The sequence below is a fragment of the Heptranchias perlo genome, chromosome 15 (assembly GCF_035084215.1).
Source record: "Heptranchias perlo isolate sHepPer1 chromosome 15, sHepPer1.hap1, whole genome shotgun sequence".
Taxonomy (NCBI): domain Eukaryota; kingdom Metazoa; phylum Chordata; class Chondrichthyes; order Hexanchiformes; family Hexanchidae; genus Heptranchias; species Heptranchias perlo.
In genome coordinates, this window is record NC_090339.1 from 58,809,771 (window position 1) to 58,828,145 (window position 18,375).

Below are 18,375 nucleotides of genomic sequence, written 5' to 3' on the forward strand. Positions count from 1 at the left end.
ACATGCTCTGCGCATCCATTTTACAAATCTATTGAAATTGACAATTTTGATATTAATTTTACTTCTACAGGATTTCGTTGTGTTGCATATAATTCTGGTCAATGTATGAAACTCGGGTTTAGATATATTTATTAGATAATGATCATTTATTTCCTCTGTAATGATAGTGAACAGATAAATGTAAGCATTGCAACACAAGTGTTCCAATATGCTTGATGTTATTAATACAGTGTTAACAGTATTACTCTTTAATGCTCAAAGTCTCAACTTTCACATGTGTTTCGTATCTTCATTGTTGTGATGTTGAGAGCTATGGGGATTGGGGCTATTTTCCCATTAATCTGTCAGTCCTGACAACCACCGTCAACATCACAGCCTCACTCGCCAGTGAGATGGTGGACATGTTGTATTTCCAAAGCTAATTTAAAGGTGCCACGTTCACTTGAAACTTTACACATTGCATCTGTAAGATCAATGTCAGCAGAGCCATTTCGAACTTCTATCTGGCTGGCGCGTTTTTTTTCCCCTTTAAATACCTGCGATGGAAATGAAAGGTTGCCGGCTAGTGATGTGTAAAGAATTTTCCCTGGGATGTAACTCCTTCTTTGGAACTTGTGACAAAAAGGGTATACTCCATTATTCCATCCCTGTAACGTGGCTATGACTTGGGCACTTTACTCACTCTGTCAACCTACACCTTTTCTTTAACGTCACTGAATGACTAACCTCCTTCCCGCACCTCCCTCCCCACCCCCCCCCCAACAATAACAAAGGCCACCATCTGAACTTGCTGCTTCTATTTTGTTTGTGTTTTGTTTTAAACACTCCTCTGCTTATTCCCACAACCCCTGCGATAGCTACGATATAAAAGAAAAACACCAACCCGGAGTATTTCTTCCACACAGCTGGTCTCGTTGGAAAGGGTGACCTGTGTAGGAGAATAAGAAAAAGATTTTTACTCAAACATCTCATTGGCACCGAGCAGTAAATCACCATTTTATTTTTTGCAGGATGGAATTAAAATAAAATTAGCGCCGACCAAATAACCGAGCCTACTTTTTTAATACCATCCATCACATTACAGATTTAATGTTCGTCTAAGGAGCAGCAGGTAAACTTCAGGAGAAGCTTTAGTTAAAGGCACCTGAAACGCCCCGTTCAATGGGTGTCACGTTTGGTTTGTGCAGGTTTACGGTGATGTCATTGCATTCATTAGACCTCGATGAGGCTATGATTCCTTCCCTTGAAAAATTTGTGCTAACGGAGGCCTGGTGGAAACAGGAAGGAGAGATCACTCGTCACTCACCCACTGACGTTTTTTTAAAAAAAAATGTTTTTCTCCTCTTTTGATGACGTTACCTCATGCCAAAGGGAAGGTTCCCATGGTTGCTGGGAAACCCTACCTATTCCCATTAGCCATTCGTTACGTGATTTAAAAAAATTATTCATCCTTGGGATGTGGGCGTCGCTGGCAAGGCCGGCATTTATTGCCCATCCTGAGTTGCCCTGAGAAGGTGGGTGATACAACTGGGTGGCTTGCTAGGCCACCAGAGGACAGCTAAGAGTCAACCACGTTGGTGTGGGACTGGAGTCACATGTAGGCCCAGACCGGGTAAGGACGGCAGGTTTCCTTCCCTAAAGGACGTTAGTGAAACCAGTTGTTTTTTTTTTTACGACAATCTGATAGCTTCGTGGTCACTTTTACTGAGACCAGCTTTTTGTATAAATATTTTTTTTAAAATTTTAGAATTCAAATTCTCATGGTGGGATTTCAACTCACATTCTCTGGATTACTTGTCCAGTAACATAACCAATATGCTACCTGGCAATAGTTAGTGGATGTTGGCAGCCTGTTCGAATGTGAGGGAGCATCACCGCCGAGACCAATCTTGTTCTCACCCGACATCCACATATCCATAACTCATACTCACACACACACACTCACACATCACACACACACTCACACATCACACACGCATACAGACATACACACATCACACATACACAACACCCACAAACAACACAACACACACAAACAACACACACACACACACACACACACACACTTTTTCATTAGGAGTTATTGGAAAGCGACCAGGGAGAACCCTGAATAATTTTTTCCTCTTCTAAAGCCAGGGATGTTAAGCCAATAGCAGTAACCTCTACCACCACCTTCATTGAGATCAACTAAATTAGAACAGACAGGAAGCCAAACATGGGACCTTTCTGGTCTATGTGGCTCAGTTGAAACAGAGCGAAGAGGAGATTGTCTGTTGGTGTTCTTCAAAGATATTACTGACACGAGGGATGAGGCAAGTGCAGCTGATATTATATACTTGATTTTCAAAAAGGTTTTGGCAAGATTCCACATTAGTGATTAACGATGACGGCAAGGAGTCATAGGCAAGAGGGTAAAATAAGGCACTCGAGTGAACATTTACTTTAATATTGAAACAGGATAGCTATGATTGGCAACCTTTCTAGCTGGGAAGAGGTTACAAGCAGTGCACTGAGGGGTCAATCTTGGGATGTTTACTGGTTTGCAAATATGCAAGTGATGGGGAACGCATAAAATAAGCTCTCAATAGATACAAAAGTATAAGGGAGTGAAAATAATGAGAACAATGTGTCCAGATTCAGAGGAATTAGATCTTTTAGGTAACTTGGCCAGTAGATGTCTGATGCAGTTCGATATGGATAAGTGTAAAATAATTGGTATGGGGGTGAAAGAACCAAAAAAGTGCTAAATAGAACAATTAATAGATGGAAAAACATTCTCACCACAAGTTGGATGTAATATCCCCTGCGCCCAAATTCCAGCTACGCATTGCTATCATGTATGTGACAGCCTCATTTGAGGGCCTATCAACAGCACAGACCAGAAAATGGCTTTATTCTGTCCTGTAAGCTCCATGATAATTTGTTAACTTGCTGTTACAATTCAGTAATTAGCCAACACTTTTCCAAAACTATCCACTGAAATAGGTGACAGAATTAAATTCATCACAAGTCCATGTCCCCGCATACATGGAGTTGCCTAATGATGAAGTACGTTCACTAAAGAAAGTAGACTGCAGTCAATACTCATCTATTTGACATCAAACAATGCTACTTCTCTTGTTGTGTCCTTTGAGCTCCTTAACATCCGTACAAAGCAAATTATGAGTAATCCTTCATGAGAGTTATAGAGTGCCGTAAATAACAAAGATAAATAGATGAATTAGGTGGAAAGTCTTAATGTGTGTGGAGTTGTCTGATAATGTCAATTGTGGCCTTGGGGATCAATTGTGTCACTGTCTCAGTTAGGTGAAGGAGTTCTGGTTTCATATGTGCACTGGTGCTTATGAAATACAAGAATTACCCGAGATATTGAGATCAGTTCCTGTCATATGACAAAAAAAAAATGACTGTCAAAAATTAGTCAATATGCTGGGCGACACATGTAGACATAATAGACTAGTGAATAATTCACTTCAGTTGACCAAATTCACTCTAGTCAATAATTTAAGCAATGCTGATGCTTTCATGTACATAAAGCCATTCACTGCAGTCAGAGAGAAGGTCACGGCAGATAGCCTTGCTTTCCCAGCTAAGGAAACACACAGTGGCAGAAAGGCAAGAAAAGGGGAGATAGAGATGAGAGACAATGTTCTAAAAGTAATACAAATAATAATACTTATTACATCACCATTCAGGGGTGCTGTCAGGAAGCATTTCTTCAAACAAAGGGTAGTGGAAATCTGGAACTCTCTCCCCCAGAATGCTGTTGAGGCTGGGGGGTCAATTGAAAATGTCAAAACTGAGATAGATAGATTTTTGTTGGGCAAGGGTGTTAAGGGTTACGGAACCAAGGCAGGTAAATGGAGTTAAGATACAGATCAGCCAGGATCTAACTGAATGGCGGAGCTGGCCCGAGGGGCTGAATGGCCTACTCCTGTTCCTATATTCCTAATACGTTGACCTAAATCAAAGCCGGCAGGTCATTACAAACCAAAAAACAATTTGCATCAAACGCCATTATGTTCCACAAAACCTTTGAGTTGACTATAATCGGGACTGGTTCCATAATCGGGTTCTACCAGCAAAGAGTGGCATTCTCAGTGAGTGCCAGTCAGGGCTGCAGCTCCTGATCTACTGTCTGTATTAATTTATATGGATGGAATATCAAGGGCCCGGTGGGCGCTCCTCGTTAAGACAGCCTGATCTGGGGGGCGGTGGGGGGGGGGAAATTCAGCCCTAATATTTCATCTCTTACAAAAATTCCCTATCATTCATTCCGTGCGAACTGAAAATATATCTCAGTCGAAACAAATTAGATCCCAACCTCCCGACAAGTGTAAATTCCCACATGTGTATTCCCACTAGCGCAGCACAGCAATCAATCAGCAAATGATTGCTGGGAATATAGGAACATAGGAACAGGAGTAGGCCATTCAGCCCCTCGAGCCTGCTCCGCCATTTGATAAGATCACGGCTGATCTGTGATCTAACTCCATATACCTGCCTTTGGCCCATATCCCTTAATACCTTTGGTTGCCAAAAAGCTATCTATCTCAGATTTAAATTTAGCAATTGAGCTAGTATCAATTGCCGTTTGCGGAAGAGAGTTCCAAATTTCTACCACCCTTTGTGTGTAGAAATGTTTTCTAATCTCGCTCCTGAAAGGTCTGGCTCTAATTTTTAGACTGTGCCCCCTACTCCTAGAATCCCCAACCAGCAGAAATAGTTTCTCTCTATCCACCCTATCTGTTCCCCTTAATATCTTATAAACTTCGATCAGATCACCCCTTAACCTTCTAAACTCTAGAGAATACAACCCCAATTTGTGTAATATCCCAGATAATGTACACTATTATGACTGATACTTAAGAAAGAAAGAATTTGCATTTATATAGCACCTTTCACGTCCTTAGGTCATCCAAAAATGCTTCAGGGCCAATGAGTAACTTTTGGGGAATGTGGGGAAATTATCTCAAGATTACATTTTACGATTATTCACATCTTTCGATTGATTTGTGCAGAGCATAAGGTGTCAAACTAGGATCCCAGGATAAATATTGGCCAGGACACCAGGACAACTCCCCATGCTCTTCTTCAAATAGTGCTTTTACGTCCGTCCGAGAAGGCAGACATCAGTTTAACTTCTCACCCGAAAGACGGGACCTCCGGCAGTGCAGTGCTCCCCCAGCACTCCACTGGGAGTGTCAGTGTGGATTTTAGTGCTCAAGTCTCTGGAGTGGGGCTTAGAACCCACAGCGTTGTGACTCAAAGGCGAGGGTGCTGCCACTGAGCCAAGGCTGATTCTTCATCCTTGTTGGAGCATCTCCCAGTTTGATAGCATTTTATATATTATGCTACTTGAACATGTTATGGGATAGTGCCTCTAAACCTTTCTATTGATTCATGTTTACTTCTGATCAGCAAATTCACCTCAGATTAAATTCCATTTTTGGATACTCCGAGACAACTGTTTGAGGTTAATGCATTACGTTACCAGACAACTGGCTATGATCTCCAAATCAAAGTCAATCCCTGTCAATACCAGACTATGATGAGCATTTAAGATTGCAGAGCTCAATATAGTTTCCCTAAAAGTTTATCGATTGAAGTTTTGCACGACGTGAACCAATATACGCACAACATTCCCAAATAACCATCAACACACAATATGTGAAGCGATCCCATTGCAATGACATTTGCAACACGGTAAACAAAAGTTCTCATAAAGGTCTGCAAAAAAAGTTACAATTAGAGAGAAAATGCCGCAAATGTTGCATCCAACATATGGACATACAAAAAGAAAGAAATGAAAGATTTACATTTATATAGCGCCTTTCATGCCCTCAGAATGTCACAAAGCGCTTTACAGCCAATGAAGTACCTTTGAAATACAGTTACTCTTGTAATGTAGGCAACGCAGCAGCCAATTTGCGCACAGCAAGCTCCCACAAACAGGAATGAGATAATGGCCAATTTTTATTGATGTTGGTTGAGGGATAAATGTTGGTCAGGACACCGGGGAGAATTCCCCTGCTCTTGGGATCTTTTACGTCCTCCTGAGAGGGCAGATGGGGCCTCATTTTAACGTCTCATCCAGAGGACGGCACCTCCGACAGTGCACCACCCTCTCAGTACTGCACTGGGAGCGTCAGCCTAGATTATGTGCTCAAGTCTCTGGAGTGGGACTTGAACCCACAACCTTCTGACGCTGAGCTGACACTCCAGTGCTGCACTGAAGGCGTGCTGCACTGTCAGAGGTGTCGTCTTGCGGATGAGACGTTAAACTGAGGCCCCGTCTGCCATCTCAGGTGGACGTAAGAGATCCCACGGCACGATTTTGAGGAAGAGCAGGGGAGTTCTCCCCGGTGGCCTGGCCAATATTTACCCCTCAACCAACATCGCTAAAATAGATTATTTGGTAATTATCTCATTGTTGTTTGTGGGATCTTGTTGTGCACACATTGGCTGCCTCGTTTCCTACATTACAACAGTGACTACACTTCAAAAGTACTTGGTTGTAAAGCGCTTTGGGACATCCTGAGGTTGTGAAAGGCGCTGTATGAATGTAAGTCTTTCTTTCTTTCCTAACGGGACGCAGGATACTATCAACTTGCAGAGGGCTGATATTGCGGTCACCTAAGAAAATCTTCACAAATATTCGGTTGCAAGTCCCATCCTTAATTCTCTAGAAAAAAGAAGGCTGAGAGGTGATCTGACAGAGGTCTTTAAGATTATGAAAGGGTTTGATAGGGTAGACGTAGAGAAAATGTTTCCACTTGTGGGGGAGACCAAAACTAGGGGACATAAATATAAGATACTCACTAATAAATCCAACAAGGAATTCAGGAGAAACTTCTTTACCCAGAGGAGTTAGAATGTGGAACTCGCTACCACAAGGAGTAGTTGAGGCGAATAGCATAGATGCATTTAAGGGGAAGCTAGATAAATGCATGAGGGAGAAAGGAATAGAAGGATATGGTAATTGGGTGAGATGAAGAGAGCTGGGAGGAATCTCGCGTGGAGCATAAACGTCGGCATGGTGGGTCGAATAGCCTGTTTCTGTGCTGTACATTCTATGTAATGCTATTGACTACTCGCTGAAAAATCTTACAGAACATTTGCTCACAGCAACAATAGGCACAGGCTGAAATCTTTCCAGGGAGCAGGTTTAATGTGTCTCCCTGTAGTCTGTCAGGGGAGAGTTCTCAGTTGCTGAGGAGAACCACCTGTATAAGACTGATAACCTTAGCATCGTTGCCCCATGGATTCCTTTCATTCATTGGCCTCCTCGAAGATTTGAAGTGCTTGTGGTGCTTCATCCAGGATCTGCACTGTCAGGGCAAGTGGCTTGTGAAACTTGAAGAGTGCCAGGCCTATAAAATCTTTGATTGTGGGATATGCTTTGAATGACTGGATAACTGAAATGATCCCATCATCCAACAATGGTTATCACAGGGGCTCAAATTGGAGAGAATCGTTACGAGAAAACACATTTACTGAACTAAGTCAGGAACTAATATTTTTGTATAGATTTTTGCCTCTCCAACCCAGGGGAGATAGCAGTGCAGGTCCATGCCTTTCCGTTGTGGATGTGCCTTAAAATGAACTGGAGTCTGATTCAGCTCAATTATTATAGGCTCCACACAGATCAGGCTCTGCTGGACAATTACTGGTGGCGATATTGGCCTCTGAATGCTTAACACATTTATGTGATATTCCTCCGACAATAATTTTATCGGAGGGGTTAGCCTGGTTTAAATAAACACCTCTCTTAAAACTAGCAGACAGAGGATCGTCGTCTGAACGTATTAAATATTCATCCGCTAATATCACTAACTGTATGTAGGGAAATTTCTGAGAAGTGCAAAAACAGTGGGGCAGTAATAATGGGGGATTTCAACTACCCTACTATTAACTGGGACACAAACAGTGTGAAGGGTATAGATGGTGTAAAATTCTTAAATTGCATTCAGGAGAACTTTTTTACCCAGTACGTAGCAAGCCCAATGAGAGAGGGGGCAGTTCTAGATTTAGTTTGAGGGAATGAAGCTGGGCAGGTGGAAGGAGTGGGAGAGCATTTTGGTGGTAGTGATTATAATTCAGTTGGATTTAGTTATGGAAAAGGACAAAGATAGAACAGGAGTTAAAGTTCTCAATTGGGGAAAGGACAATTTTACTAAGCTAAGAAGTGATTTAGCAATAGTGAACTGGAAACAGCTACTTGAAGGTAAATCAATGTCAGAGCAGTGGGAGGCATTCAAGGGGGAGATTCAAGGGGTTCAGAGTAAACATGAAAAAGGGTGGGGCTGCCAAATCTTAGAGCCCCCTGGATGACGAGGAGCATACAGGGTAGGATAATTCAGAAAAGGAAAGCTTATGTCAGACACCGAAAGCTCAACACTACAGAAATCCTAGAGGAGTATAAAAAGTGCAGGGGTGAAATTAAAAGGGAAATTAGGAAAGCAAAGAGAGGGCCTGAAAAAATATTGGCAAGTAAAATCAAGGAAAACCCAAAGATGTTTTATAAATACATTAAGAGCAAGAGGTTAACTAAGGAAAGAGTAGGGCCTATTAGAGACCAAAAAGGTAACCTATGTGTGGAGGCGGAAGATGTGGGTATGGTTCTTAATGAATACTTTGCATCTGTCTTCACAAAAGGGGGATGATGCAGAGATTGTAGTTAAGGAGGAGGAGTGTGAAATATTGGATGGTATAAACATAGTGAGGGAGGATGTATTAAGGGGATTAGCATCTTTGAAAGTGGATAAATCACCGGGGCCAGACGAAAAGTATCCCAGGCTGTTAAAAGAAGCAAGGGAGGAAATAGCGGAGGCTCTGACCATCATTTTCAAATCCTCACTGGATACAGGTGTGGTGCTGGAGGACTGGAGAACTGCTAATGTTGTACCATTGTTTAAAAAGGGAGCGAGGGATAGACCGAGTAATTACAGGCCAGTCAGTCTAAACTCGGTGGTGGGCAAATTATTGGAATCAATTCTGAGGGACAGGATAAACCGTCACTTATAAAGGCACGGAGTAATCAAGGACAGTCAGCATGGATTTGTTAAGGGAAGGTTGTGTCCGACTAACCTGATTGAATTTTTTGAGGAGGTAACAAGGAGGGTCAATGAGGGTAGTGCGTTTGATGTAGTCTACGTGGATTTTAGCAAGGCTTTTGACAAGGTCCCACATGGCAGACTGGTCAAAAAGGTACAAGCCCATGGGATCCAAGGGAGAGTGGCAAGTTGTTCCAAAATTGGCTCAGTGGCAGGAAGCAAAGGGTAATGGTCGACGGGCTTTTTTGTGACTGGAAGGCTGTTTCCAGTGGAGTTCCGCAGGGCTCAGTGCTAAGTCCCTTGCTTTTTGTGATATATATTAATGATATGGACATAAATGTAGGGGGCGTGATTAAGAAGTTTGCAGATGATACCAAAATTGGCTGTGTGGTTAATAGTGAGGAGGAAAACTGTAGATTGCAGGAAGATATCAATGGACTGGTCAGGTGGGCAGAAAAGTGGCAAATGGAATTCAATCCGGAGAAGTGTGAGGTAATGCATTTGAGGAGAGCAAACAAGGCAATAAATGGGAGGATACTGAGAGGTGTAGAGGAACAGAGGGACCTTGGAGTGCATGTCCACAGATCCCTGAAGGTAGCAGGACAGGTGGTTAAGGTGGTTAAGAAGGCCAATGGGATACTTTCCTTTATTAGCTGAGGCATAGAATATAAGAGCAGGGAGGTTATGCTAGAACTGTATAAAGCACTAGTTAGGCCATAGCTTGAGTACTGTGTACAGTTCTGGTCACCACATTATAGGAAGGATGTAATTGCACTAGAGAGAGTACAGAGGAGATTTATGAGGATGTGCCAAGACTGGAGAATTTTAGCTAAGAGGAAAGATTGGATAGGCTGGGGTTGTTCTCTTTGGAACAGAGGAGGCTGAGGGGTGATTTAATTGAGGTGTATAAAATTATGAGGGGCCTAGATAGAGTGGACAGGAAGGACCTTTTTCCCTTAGCAGAGAGGTCAATAACCAGGGGGCATGGATTTAAAGTGATTGGTAGAAGGATTAGAGGGGAGCTGAGGAAAAAATTTTTCACCCAGAGGGTGGTGGGGTCTGGAACTCACTGCCTGAAAGGGTGGTAGAGGCAGAAACCCTCAACTCATTTAAAAAGTACCTGGATGTGCACCTGAAGTGCCGTAACCTACAGGGCTACGGACCAAGTACTGGAAAGTGGGATTAGGCCGGGTAGCTCAATTTGGCCGGTGCGGACACGATGGGCCGAATGGCCTCCTACTGTGTTGTAAATTTTCTATGATTCTATGTAATTTCTAGCCTGCCATCCTTCCCTCTGCTTTATAGATGCACATGAATTAACTTTACCAAAACATTGCTCCCGGTATGGAGCCTCGCCTGGGAAATCGCAGGTGCACCCCATAAATGTGTTAGCCTTGGTTCAGTGGGTGGTAATCACTTGTCTCTGAATCAGAAGGCCATGGGTTCAAGCCCCACTCCAGACACTTGATTACATAATCTCGGCTGACGCTCCCAGTGCAGTACTGAGGGAGTGCTGCACTGTCGGAGGTGCCGTCTTTCGGATGAGACATTAAACTGAGGCCCCGTCTGCCCTCTCAGGTGGATGTAAAAGAGCCCATGGCACTATTTGAAGAAGAGCAGGGGAATTCTCCCCGGTGTCCTTACATTGATAGTTACATAGAGTCTACAGCACAGATACAGGCCATTCAACCCAACTTGTCTAAGCCAGCGTTTATGCGCCATACGAGCCTCCTCCCACTCCTCTTCATCTAACCTTATCAGCATATCCTTCTATTCCTTTCACCCTCGTGTGTTTATCTAGCTTCCCCTCAAATGCATCTATGCTATTCGCCTCAACTACTCCTCGTGGTAGCGAGTTCCACATTCTCACCACTCTCTGGGTAAAGAAGTTTCTCCTGAATTCCCTATTGGGATTTATGACCTCTAGCCTTGGATACATCCAAAAATGGAAACATCTTCTCGACATCTACCCTATCAAACCCTTTCATTATCTTTAAAGACCTCTATCAGGTCTCCCCTCGGCCTTCTCTTTTCTAAGGAAAAGAGCCCCAGCCTGTTCAGCCTTTCCTGATAAGGGATACAGTCTCAGTTCTGTACAATATTTATCCCTCAACCAAAATCACTTAAAAAAAAAACAGGTCACTATCTTGTGGCTGTTTGTGGGATCTTGCTGTGCACAAATTGGCTGCCGCGTTTCCTACATTACAACGGTGACTACACTTCAAAAGTACTTCATTGGCTGTGAAGTGCTTTGGGACGGCCTGAGGAGGTGAAATGCGTTATATAATTACAAGTCTTTTTTCTCTCTTTCTATAAATCACTGGGAGTGTTACTCACAATGTCCTGTTATGTGCTCCCAGAGGGGACGGCTCGACCCGCGAAGAATTAACCGTACAGAGCTAGCTACATCTCTGATTCATTTTTACAGCTCCTAAATATCGTACGAAAGTTCAACTTATTTCATGCGTAACCCCTTCCACCACTGTGACGGGGATGTTGTTGGATTCATGCTGATGCAGGAAAGGGTGGACTGTAATTAACGGCAACTTGTACCATATCGAATTTGGTAGAACACAAGTACACAATGTTTCTCCACAACCACAATTCCCAGCGTTCCCTGCCTCTAGTGTGCCAAGATCACATTGCGGAATCATTCCTAAATACCTGCCTTAGTTTAAAAGACATGAGCCTTGGCTAAAAACTGATTAATATATGCCTTGAAGTTGAATTGATTCCAGTTGATTTAAAGTGAAGGGGTGTTCTGTAATCAAAATGATCACGCCAATGATAAGAAATATTAAAACGTCTGAAATGTCAGGCACCAGAACGCACCGTGCGATGGGACAATCCCTCCTATACTGCCCACCCTTTCTTCGAGTTTTCTTCTCATTTCTTCGCTGTTCATTCTGACTCAGGCTGGGTTAGGGATTCACATGTACCCTTGTAGTCCTCCGGTGCCTTGCCCAAATGGCCATTCTTCACCTGTGAGCCTAGACAGCGTCGGTGGGCTATTCCACTGTGGTGAGCATCACGGGAAGAGATTATCCCATTCTCAGCCACTGTACGTGCACATTTTCCAACAGGAATTAATGGACACTGATCAGGAATGGGAATCCAGGCTGGCTGTTCCCATCCCTCAGAGCTGAGCCAATCATAAAGCTCCTACCGCTGAGACTGACCCTCTCAGCACAAAGCACCCCGGTTTGTATGGCTCAGTGACTGGATATATCTATGAACATGATTAAAAACCTTGTGTAGGGAAAACGCTTGTTTGTCCACAAACCTGACTTCCTGTTGTCACAATGTTTGGACATGGTTTTCTGTCAACATTTATCATCACAAGTTTCTACAACAACATTTCTCATTTAATTTTGTTATGTCAACTGTCACAATGTAGTGGCAGTCTCTGGCCACTAGGTGGCACTGAGAAGAGAGTTGCTGATGTTTTGCTGCTGATGTTTTGCTGCTAACTCAGTCGCCATCTTATACATGGACAACACCACAGTCAATTTACTAGCCTATAGTTAAGTACTTGATGAGACAGTGTCGGATGCAGTAGCAGCCAGAATGCGAGAGGTGTAGAAAGGGTTTGTCTCAGTTTAGGTCAAATAGTTCTTTTTTTTAACCAGTCTGATTCGGACGTGACTGAGCCTCTGACCCCTGAAGTGGTTCACTTATCCCTGGCTATAACCTCCCATAGTTGCACAGAGATATGCATCAGTAACATATTCAGCTAAGCTGTCTGGACTGTTGCTGTTTGTGGATCACGTAGTATTGCTTCAGCTTATAGAGGTTAAATTCTAAACAAGATCACTCTGAGTCTAGAGCTAGACCACCATTTGCAAAGGTCGAGATATTCCTATTTGGATTCCGTCCAAACTGAGGCACTTTGCATCATGGTACAGTCGAGCTAAAAAGAATGAAATTGAAAGGAAGCGACTCTTAAGTAAATATGGTCTTAGGCAAGGTTCCCTTGTACACCATGGCCAGAGCTGTGTTAGCCAACAAGGTTATCAGTTGTTAGCTGCCCAGGGAATGGAAAAGGGAAGGAGCTAATTACTCCCAGCTTTAGACAGACTGACAACACAGAGACTTCATAAACACTCATCACAGACAAGGCTTTGAAATCCTGTAAACTTCCTGTTTGCTTCAGGGTGGCAGCTTAATGTCTTGTCTCCATGGAAACGGGCTGTGCAGGTTTTTAGAAGAGAGAAGGCTACGTTAATGATAAAGATGAGAAAAGCACTTCCAGCCAACTGTGTTCCTTTCTACCTGTCTGTGACACTGAATAATAATGAACACAAGGCAGCAATGCAATCGAGGGACTCGGACAAACCAGAAGCGAGAACTTCAAGTGGTTCATCAATGTAATCAAAACCTGCAGATTGCGTTACAGCTTCAAATTCCTTCTTTTGTATCTTTAGTTTTGTATAATACATGGAGGGTGTATTTTTTTTTGAGCTGTAAATTTCAAAATCAGTCCTCGCTCGCTGTTCTCAGCACTAATGCTGCATAGTGAGTGCGCCATGCTGAGAGATCTTACTGAAAAGGTGATAGAAGTACAAACCTCTGTAATACAAGCAAACGCAGTGGTGTTAGATCCTACTAGATTCCTTTCATTTTATGCAGCATGTAACTGGATTATACATATATATATATATGGAGGCATACAGAGCCTACAGCACAGAAACAGGCCATTCAGCCCACTTGTTCTATGCCAGTGTTTATGCTCCACATGAGCCTCCTCCCTCCCCTCTTCATCTAACCCTATCAGCATATCCTTCTATTCCTTTGGCCTCAGCTATTCCATGTGGTAACGAGCGCCACATGCTCACCACTCTCTGGGTAAAGAAGTTTCTCCTCAATTCCCTATTGGATTTAATAGTGACTATCTTATATTTATGGCCTCTAGTTTTGGTCTCCCCCACAAGTGGAAACATCTGCTCCGCGTCTGCCCTATCAAACCCCAACGTAATTTTAAAGACCTTTATCAGGTCACCCCTCAGCCTTTCTTCTCAAACAAACTCTTTCAGGATTGTGCTGCTATTCTAAAACCTTTTTCGATTTTTTGTTTTATAATTCGTTGTTTAATTGTCATAATTCTGAGTCAGAAGGTCATGGGTTTTAGTCCCACTCCAGAGGCTTGAGTACAAACTCTAGGCTGACACCCTCAGTGCAGTACTGAGGGAGTGCTGCACTGTCGGAGGCGCCATCTTTCAGATGAGATGTTAAACCGAGGCCTCCGTCTGCCCTCTCAGGTGGACGCAAAATATCCCATGGCGCTATTTCCAAGAAGAGCAGGGGAGTTCTCCCCAGTGTCCTGGGCCAATGTTTATCCCTCAACCAACATCACTAAAACAGGTTATCTGGTCATAATCACATTGCTGTTTGTGGGAGCTTGCTGTGCGCAATTTGGCTGCCGCCTTTCCTACATTACTACAGTGCCTACACTTCAAAAGTAGTTCATTAGGTTTAAGCACTTTGGGATGTCCTGAGGTCATGAAAGACGCTATAAAAATGCAAGTCTTTCTTTCTTTGAATAATAAATATTGTTTGGCTGGCTAAAAGGATCAGTTGTGCAGTATTGAGAATGTTGTAAAATGCAAGAGTGAAGCTCATGCATCAATAGAACTGTATTTGGATAAATGTTTTAAACTCAACACCAGATTTTTTTTTCTGTCTTGATTTTGGTTGCGTTTTCATAGCATTATGTGAACAAGATTGCTTTAGCATAACACTTTGCGGTTTTCCTTTCTCTTTAGCATTCTTTTTCTTTAAATGTCAGCCGTGGCTCAGTGGTAGCAATCTTACCTCTGAGCCAGAAGGTCCATGGGTTCTAAGTCCCACTTCAGAGACCTGAGCGCATAATGCAGGCTGATACTCCCAGTGCAGTACTGAGGGAGTGCTGCACCGTCGGAGGTGCCGTCTTTCAGATGAGACATTAAACCGAGGCCATGTCTACCCTCTCAGAAGGATATAAAAGATCCCATGGAACTATTTTGAAGAAAAGCAGGGGAGTTCTCCCCAGTGTCCTGGGCCAATATTTATCCCTCAACTAAAATCACTAAAATGCATGGGGTTATAAATTTGGCTGTGTAGCATGCGTTTTTTTTAGGCACTACGTGACCTCCTAAGGTCCTAAAATGGCGTCCAGAATGCACGCGCACGATGTGCGCCAGACGCCATCTTGGTAAAGGCGCAGATAACGAACGCCGGTACCATGTAAAGTAAGGAGAATATGTGTTAGATCAGTGAGCAACGCTGATTTAAAGGGATAGACACCATTTTGGCACTCAATGCTCCAGCCAACACACTGTCTTAACCACAAACACCTGAACATGTCTTAGACGGCCTGGAGGACACCCCACTAGCGTTATTTAAAGGGACCATGCAGGATTTCCAGGTTAGTTGCTAGATTATTGCTTCTGGCTGTTTTTGCATTTGTACCTGTTTTTGGAGGTCTCCTATACTTGAATACTAGGACTAGGGGACATAGCCTCAAATTTAGAGCCAAAACTTGCAGCGGTGAAGTTAAGAAACACTTCTACATGCAAAGAGTGGTAGAAGTTTGGAACGCTCTTCTGCGAACGGCAGTTTGATGCTAGCTCAATTTTGAATTTTAAATCGAAGATTGATAGATTTTTGTTAACCAGTGGTATTAAGGGATATGGGGCTGGCATATGGAGTTAGGTCACAGACCAACCATGATCTCATTGAATGGTGGAACAGGCTCGAGGGGCTAAATGCCATTGCCATTTGCTGCCTCCTGTTATGCGCCACCTTCTCCTGCAAGAAAGCGGGACGTGTGATGGTGAGTGTCCTGCAGGATGTTTGGGTGAAGTGCCTGTCATGGTTGAATAGCTGCCAGTGTGTGTGATCTGTGAGTTGTGGGTGTGTGGCTTGCAACAGTGGTAATGTGTGAGGGTGAGAGGAAACATCTGATTGGGAGAGTTGAGTACTGATTGAAAGAGTTTGTTGGCAGGTGGGTGATGGGGGGGTGTAGTACGTGGAGCAGTGGATGCGGCTAGTGGTGCAGTTGGTAAGAGACGTCACTTGACAGTTGACCTCGCTCACCTTGACCACTCGTGTCAAAGCATTGAACTTCTACCTGCACTGCATCCATGTTCGTGGTGCTATGCACCTGGCATTGACTTCGTCCCCTACTGCCTCCAACTGCCTTTTGAGCATATGTCTGGAGGGCCTCTTGCGCCCCTCTGGATATAGGATGCCCCTCCTTCTGTCAACCTCTTGCACCAAAGCCTCTAGCGCATCATCAGAGAACCTTGGTGCACGCTCTCTCACAGGCCTGGTACAAACTCAGATCGGCAGATTGGTGAGGTCTGGTGTGCAGATTGGAGGATTTGGGATTTAGTAGTGCGCAACCTTTATTCAATGTTTTAACATAACTCAACAGTTTGTAAACATAGGGATGGGACCTGCATCTGTGTTTTACGTGTGCGATGTCTGATCTCCATTCAGATTCCGTATCTTATATTTTGCACATAAGAGGTGCGGGCTGCCTTTAAGAGGTGCGAGCCACTCACGCGATATCTGGGATCCCCCTTGCTGGTGAGAAGTCACTGAACAACACAGCTAGGCCTGGCTGCTCGCCAGGTAAGTGAGCAGGCAGTACAAATCTCACGTGCTGCCTGCATCGGAACGACCAGGCGCAGGTTAATCGCGCACCGCGACCCCCGCGCCCGGATTCGGGGGTTAACGAATTTAACCCCCAGGATCTGGTCATTATGTCATTGCTGTTAGTTGGATCTTGCTGTGCGCAAATTGGCTGCCTCGTTTCCTACATTACAACAGTGACTACAATGCAAAAGTACTTCATTGGCTATAAAGCGCTTTGGGACGTCCTGAGGTCATGAAAGGCGCTATATAAATGCAAGGTCTTTCTTTCCCTTGCTGCACGTGGCTCTTCTGGGGCAGATTCTTTGAAGAACTCTGTGGCTTACTCCCTAGCTCCTCAATCATTCTCTGTATCCTGCTCCCTGATAACTTTTTACAGGCTGATCTCTCACTCCCCACTGTTTAATATTTAATATTTAAAGTTTGCACCGCTGTAAATTAATCAATCAGGGAATCTTCCTGCTGAAAGGAATCAGTGAATCATCTCGAACTAAAGCGAATTCTCCTAGATGGACTTCAATGTACTTTACGCGTTATCTTAAATACCAAGCTCCAAGATAGATTTTTGTTAGGCAAGGGTATTAAGGGTTACGGAACCAAGGCGGGTTGATGGAGTTGAGATGATCTAATTGAATGGCGGAACAGACTCGAGGGGCTCCTCCTGTTGCTAATTAAGCCAGTCCATTCTATAATTTGTGACTGTTACCAACTGCAGTTAATGTATGCAGATGACGTAGAGTGTTGAAGCTCCATTAATCTATGCATGGAAGGGCCAGGGTTGGAGGTAAGACTATTGCTGCTCCCTCTCCTGCTGCCATTCACTTCAGCAACGAATGGAGCCACGATGAAGCTACACCAGACTGAGGAACAAGCTTAGTGGAGAAAGCAACTTTCAAACATTATGGAGTTGATCTTGACTTTCTGCGATGGTGTGAAACGGGCGATAGTGAGCTGACAGCCCATTTTATATCTCTCCCAATTTTTATTTCCATTGACTTCAATGGGGAGAGACTCACCGTCATCCTGTTTTACACTATCGCACAAAGTCAAAACTCCCCCCCCCCATTATGTTTTATATATAGATATGATAGGTAGATAGGCAGATAGATAGATAAATAAATGAATATCTGCTTAAAATGGGTTGCTATTTGCATGACTTGGTTTCAAAGGCATGTAAACGATCATTAGGCGTCCCTTTTCAATCACAACACACCACAAGATCTAATAAATGTTTAGTATAGTACTGAGTGAATGATTTCCCAAATAGTCCATTTCAAAGGGCGCATGCCACTTTAAGTCATTTACATGGAGATCTGTAAATAACAGTGGTGATTTTTATTGCTGTGAGTGCAAACCATGAGGTGAGAATAGCTGTGAAAATGATCATTTTATTGCATTCCAAACAACTGCTTAGCCCAATGACATTCTCAAAGGCCTTGACCAAATCTGATTACTTCGATCCATGCTACAGTATGTATCTGTTACCCCCCCGCGCCCACCGCACCCCCCCACCACCGCCAACATGTATAGGTAATGTATCTCTACCCCAGCACGTGACCCCCAGCACTGGCCCCACATCAGATACAGAACAGAAGTGACACTGATAGATTAAGAGAGCAGGGACAGTTCGGGGGACAGTCCGCACTTGGCAGTCTGCCCCCCCCCTCCATGTGTTCCGGACGAG

General features: G+C 43.7%; 1 protein-coding gene across 5 annotated transcripts in view; it reads right to left on the reverse strand.

The window, feature by feature from the left end:
* The window catches only part of aff2 (AF4/FMR2 family, member 2), a 384,792-nt gene that overhangs the window by 183,505 nt on the left and 182,912 nt on the right, over positions 1 to 18,375 (reverse strand). For all 5 annotated transcript variants that reach the window (XM_067997310.1, XM_067997309.1, XM_067997311.1 and 2 more), the window contains one exon: positions 884 to 928. In XM_067997310.1, coding sequence (XP_067853411.1) covers positions 884 to 928 — 45 coding nt within the window. The remainder of the gene's footprint in view (positions 1 to 883; positions 929 to 18,375) is intronic.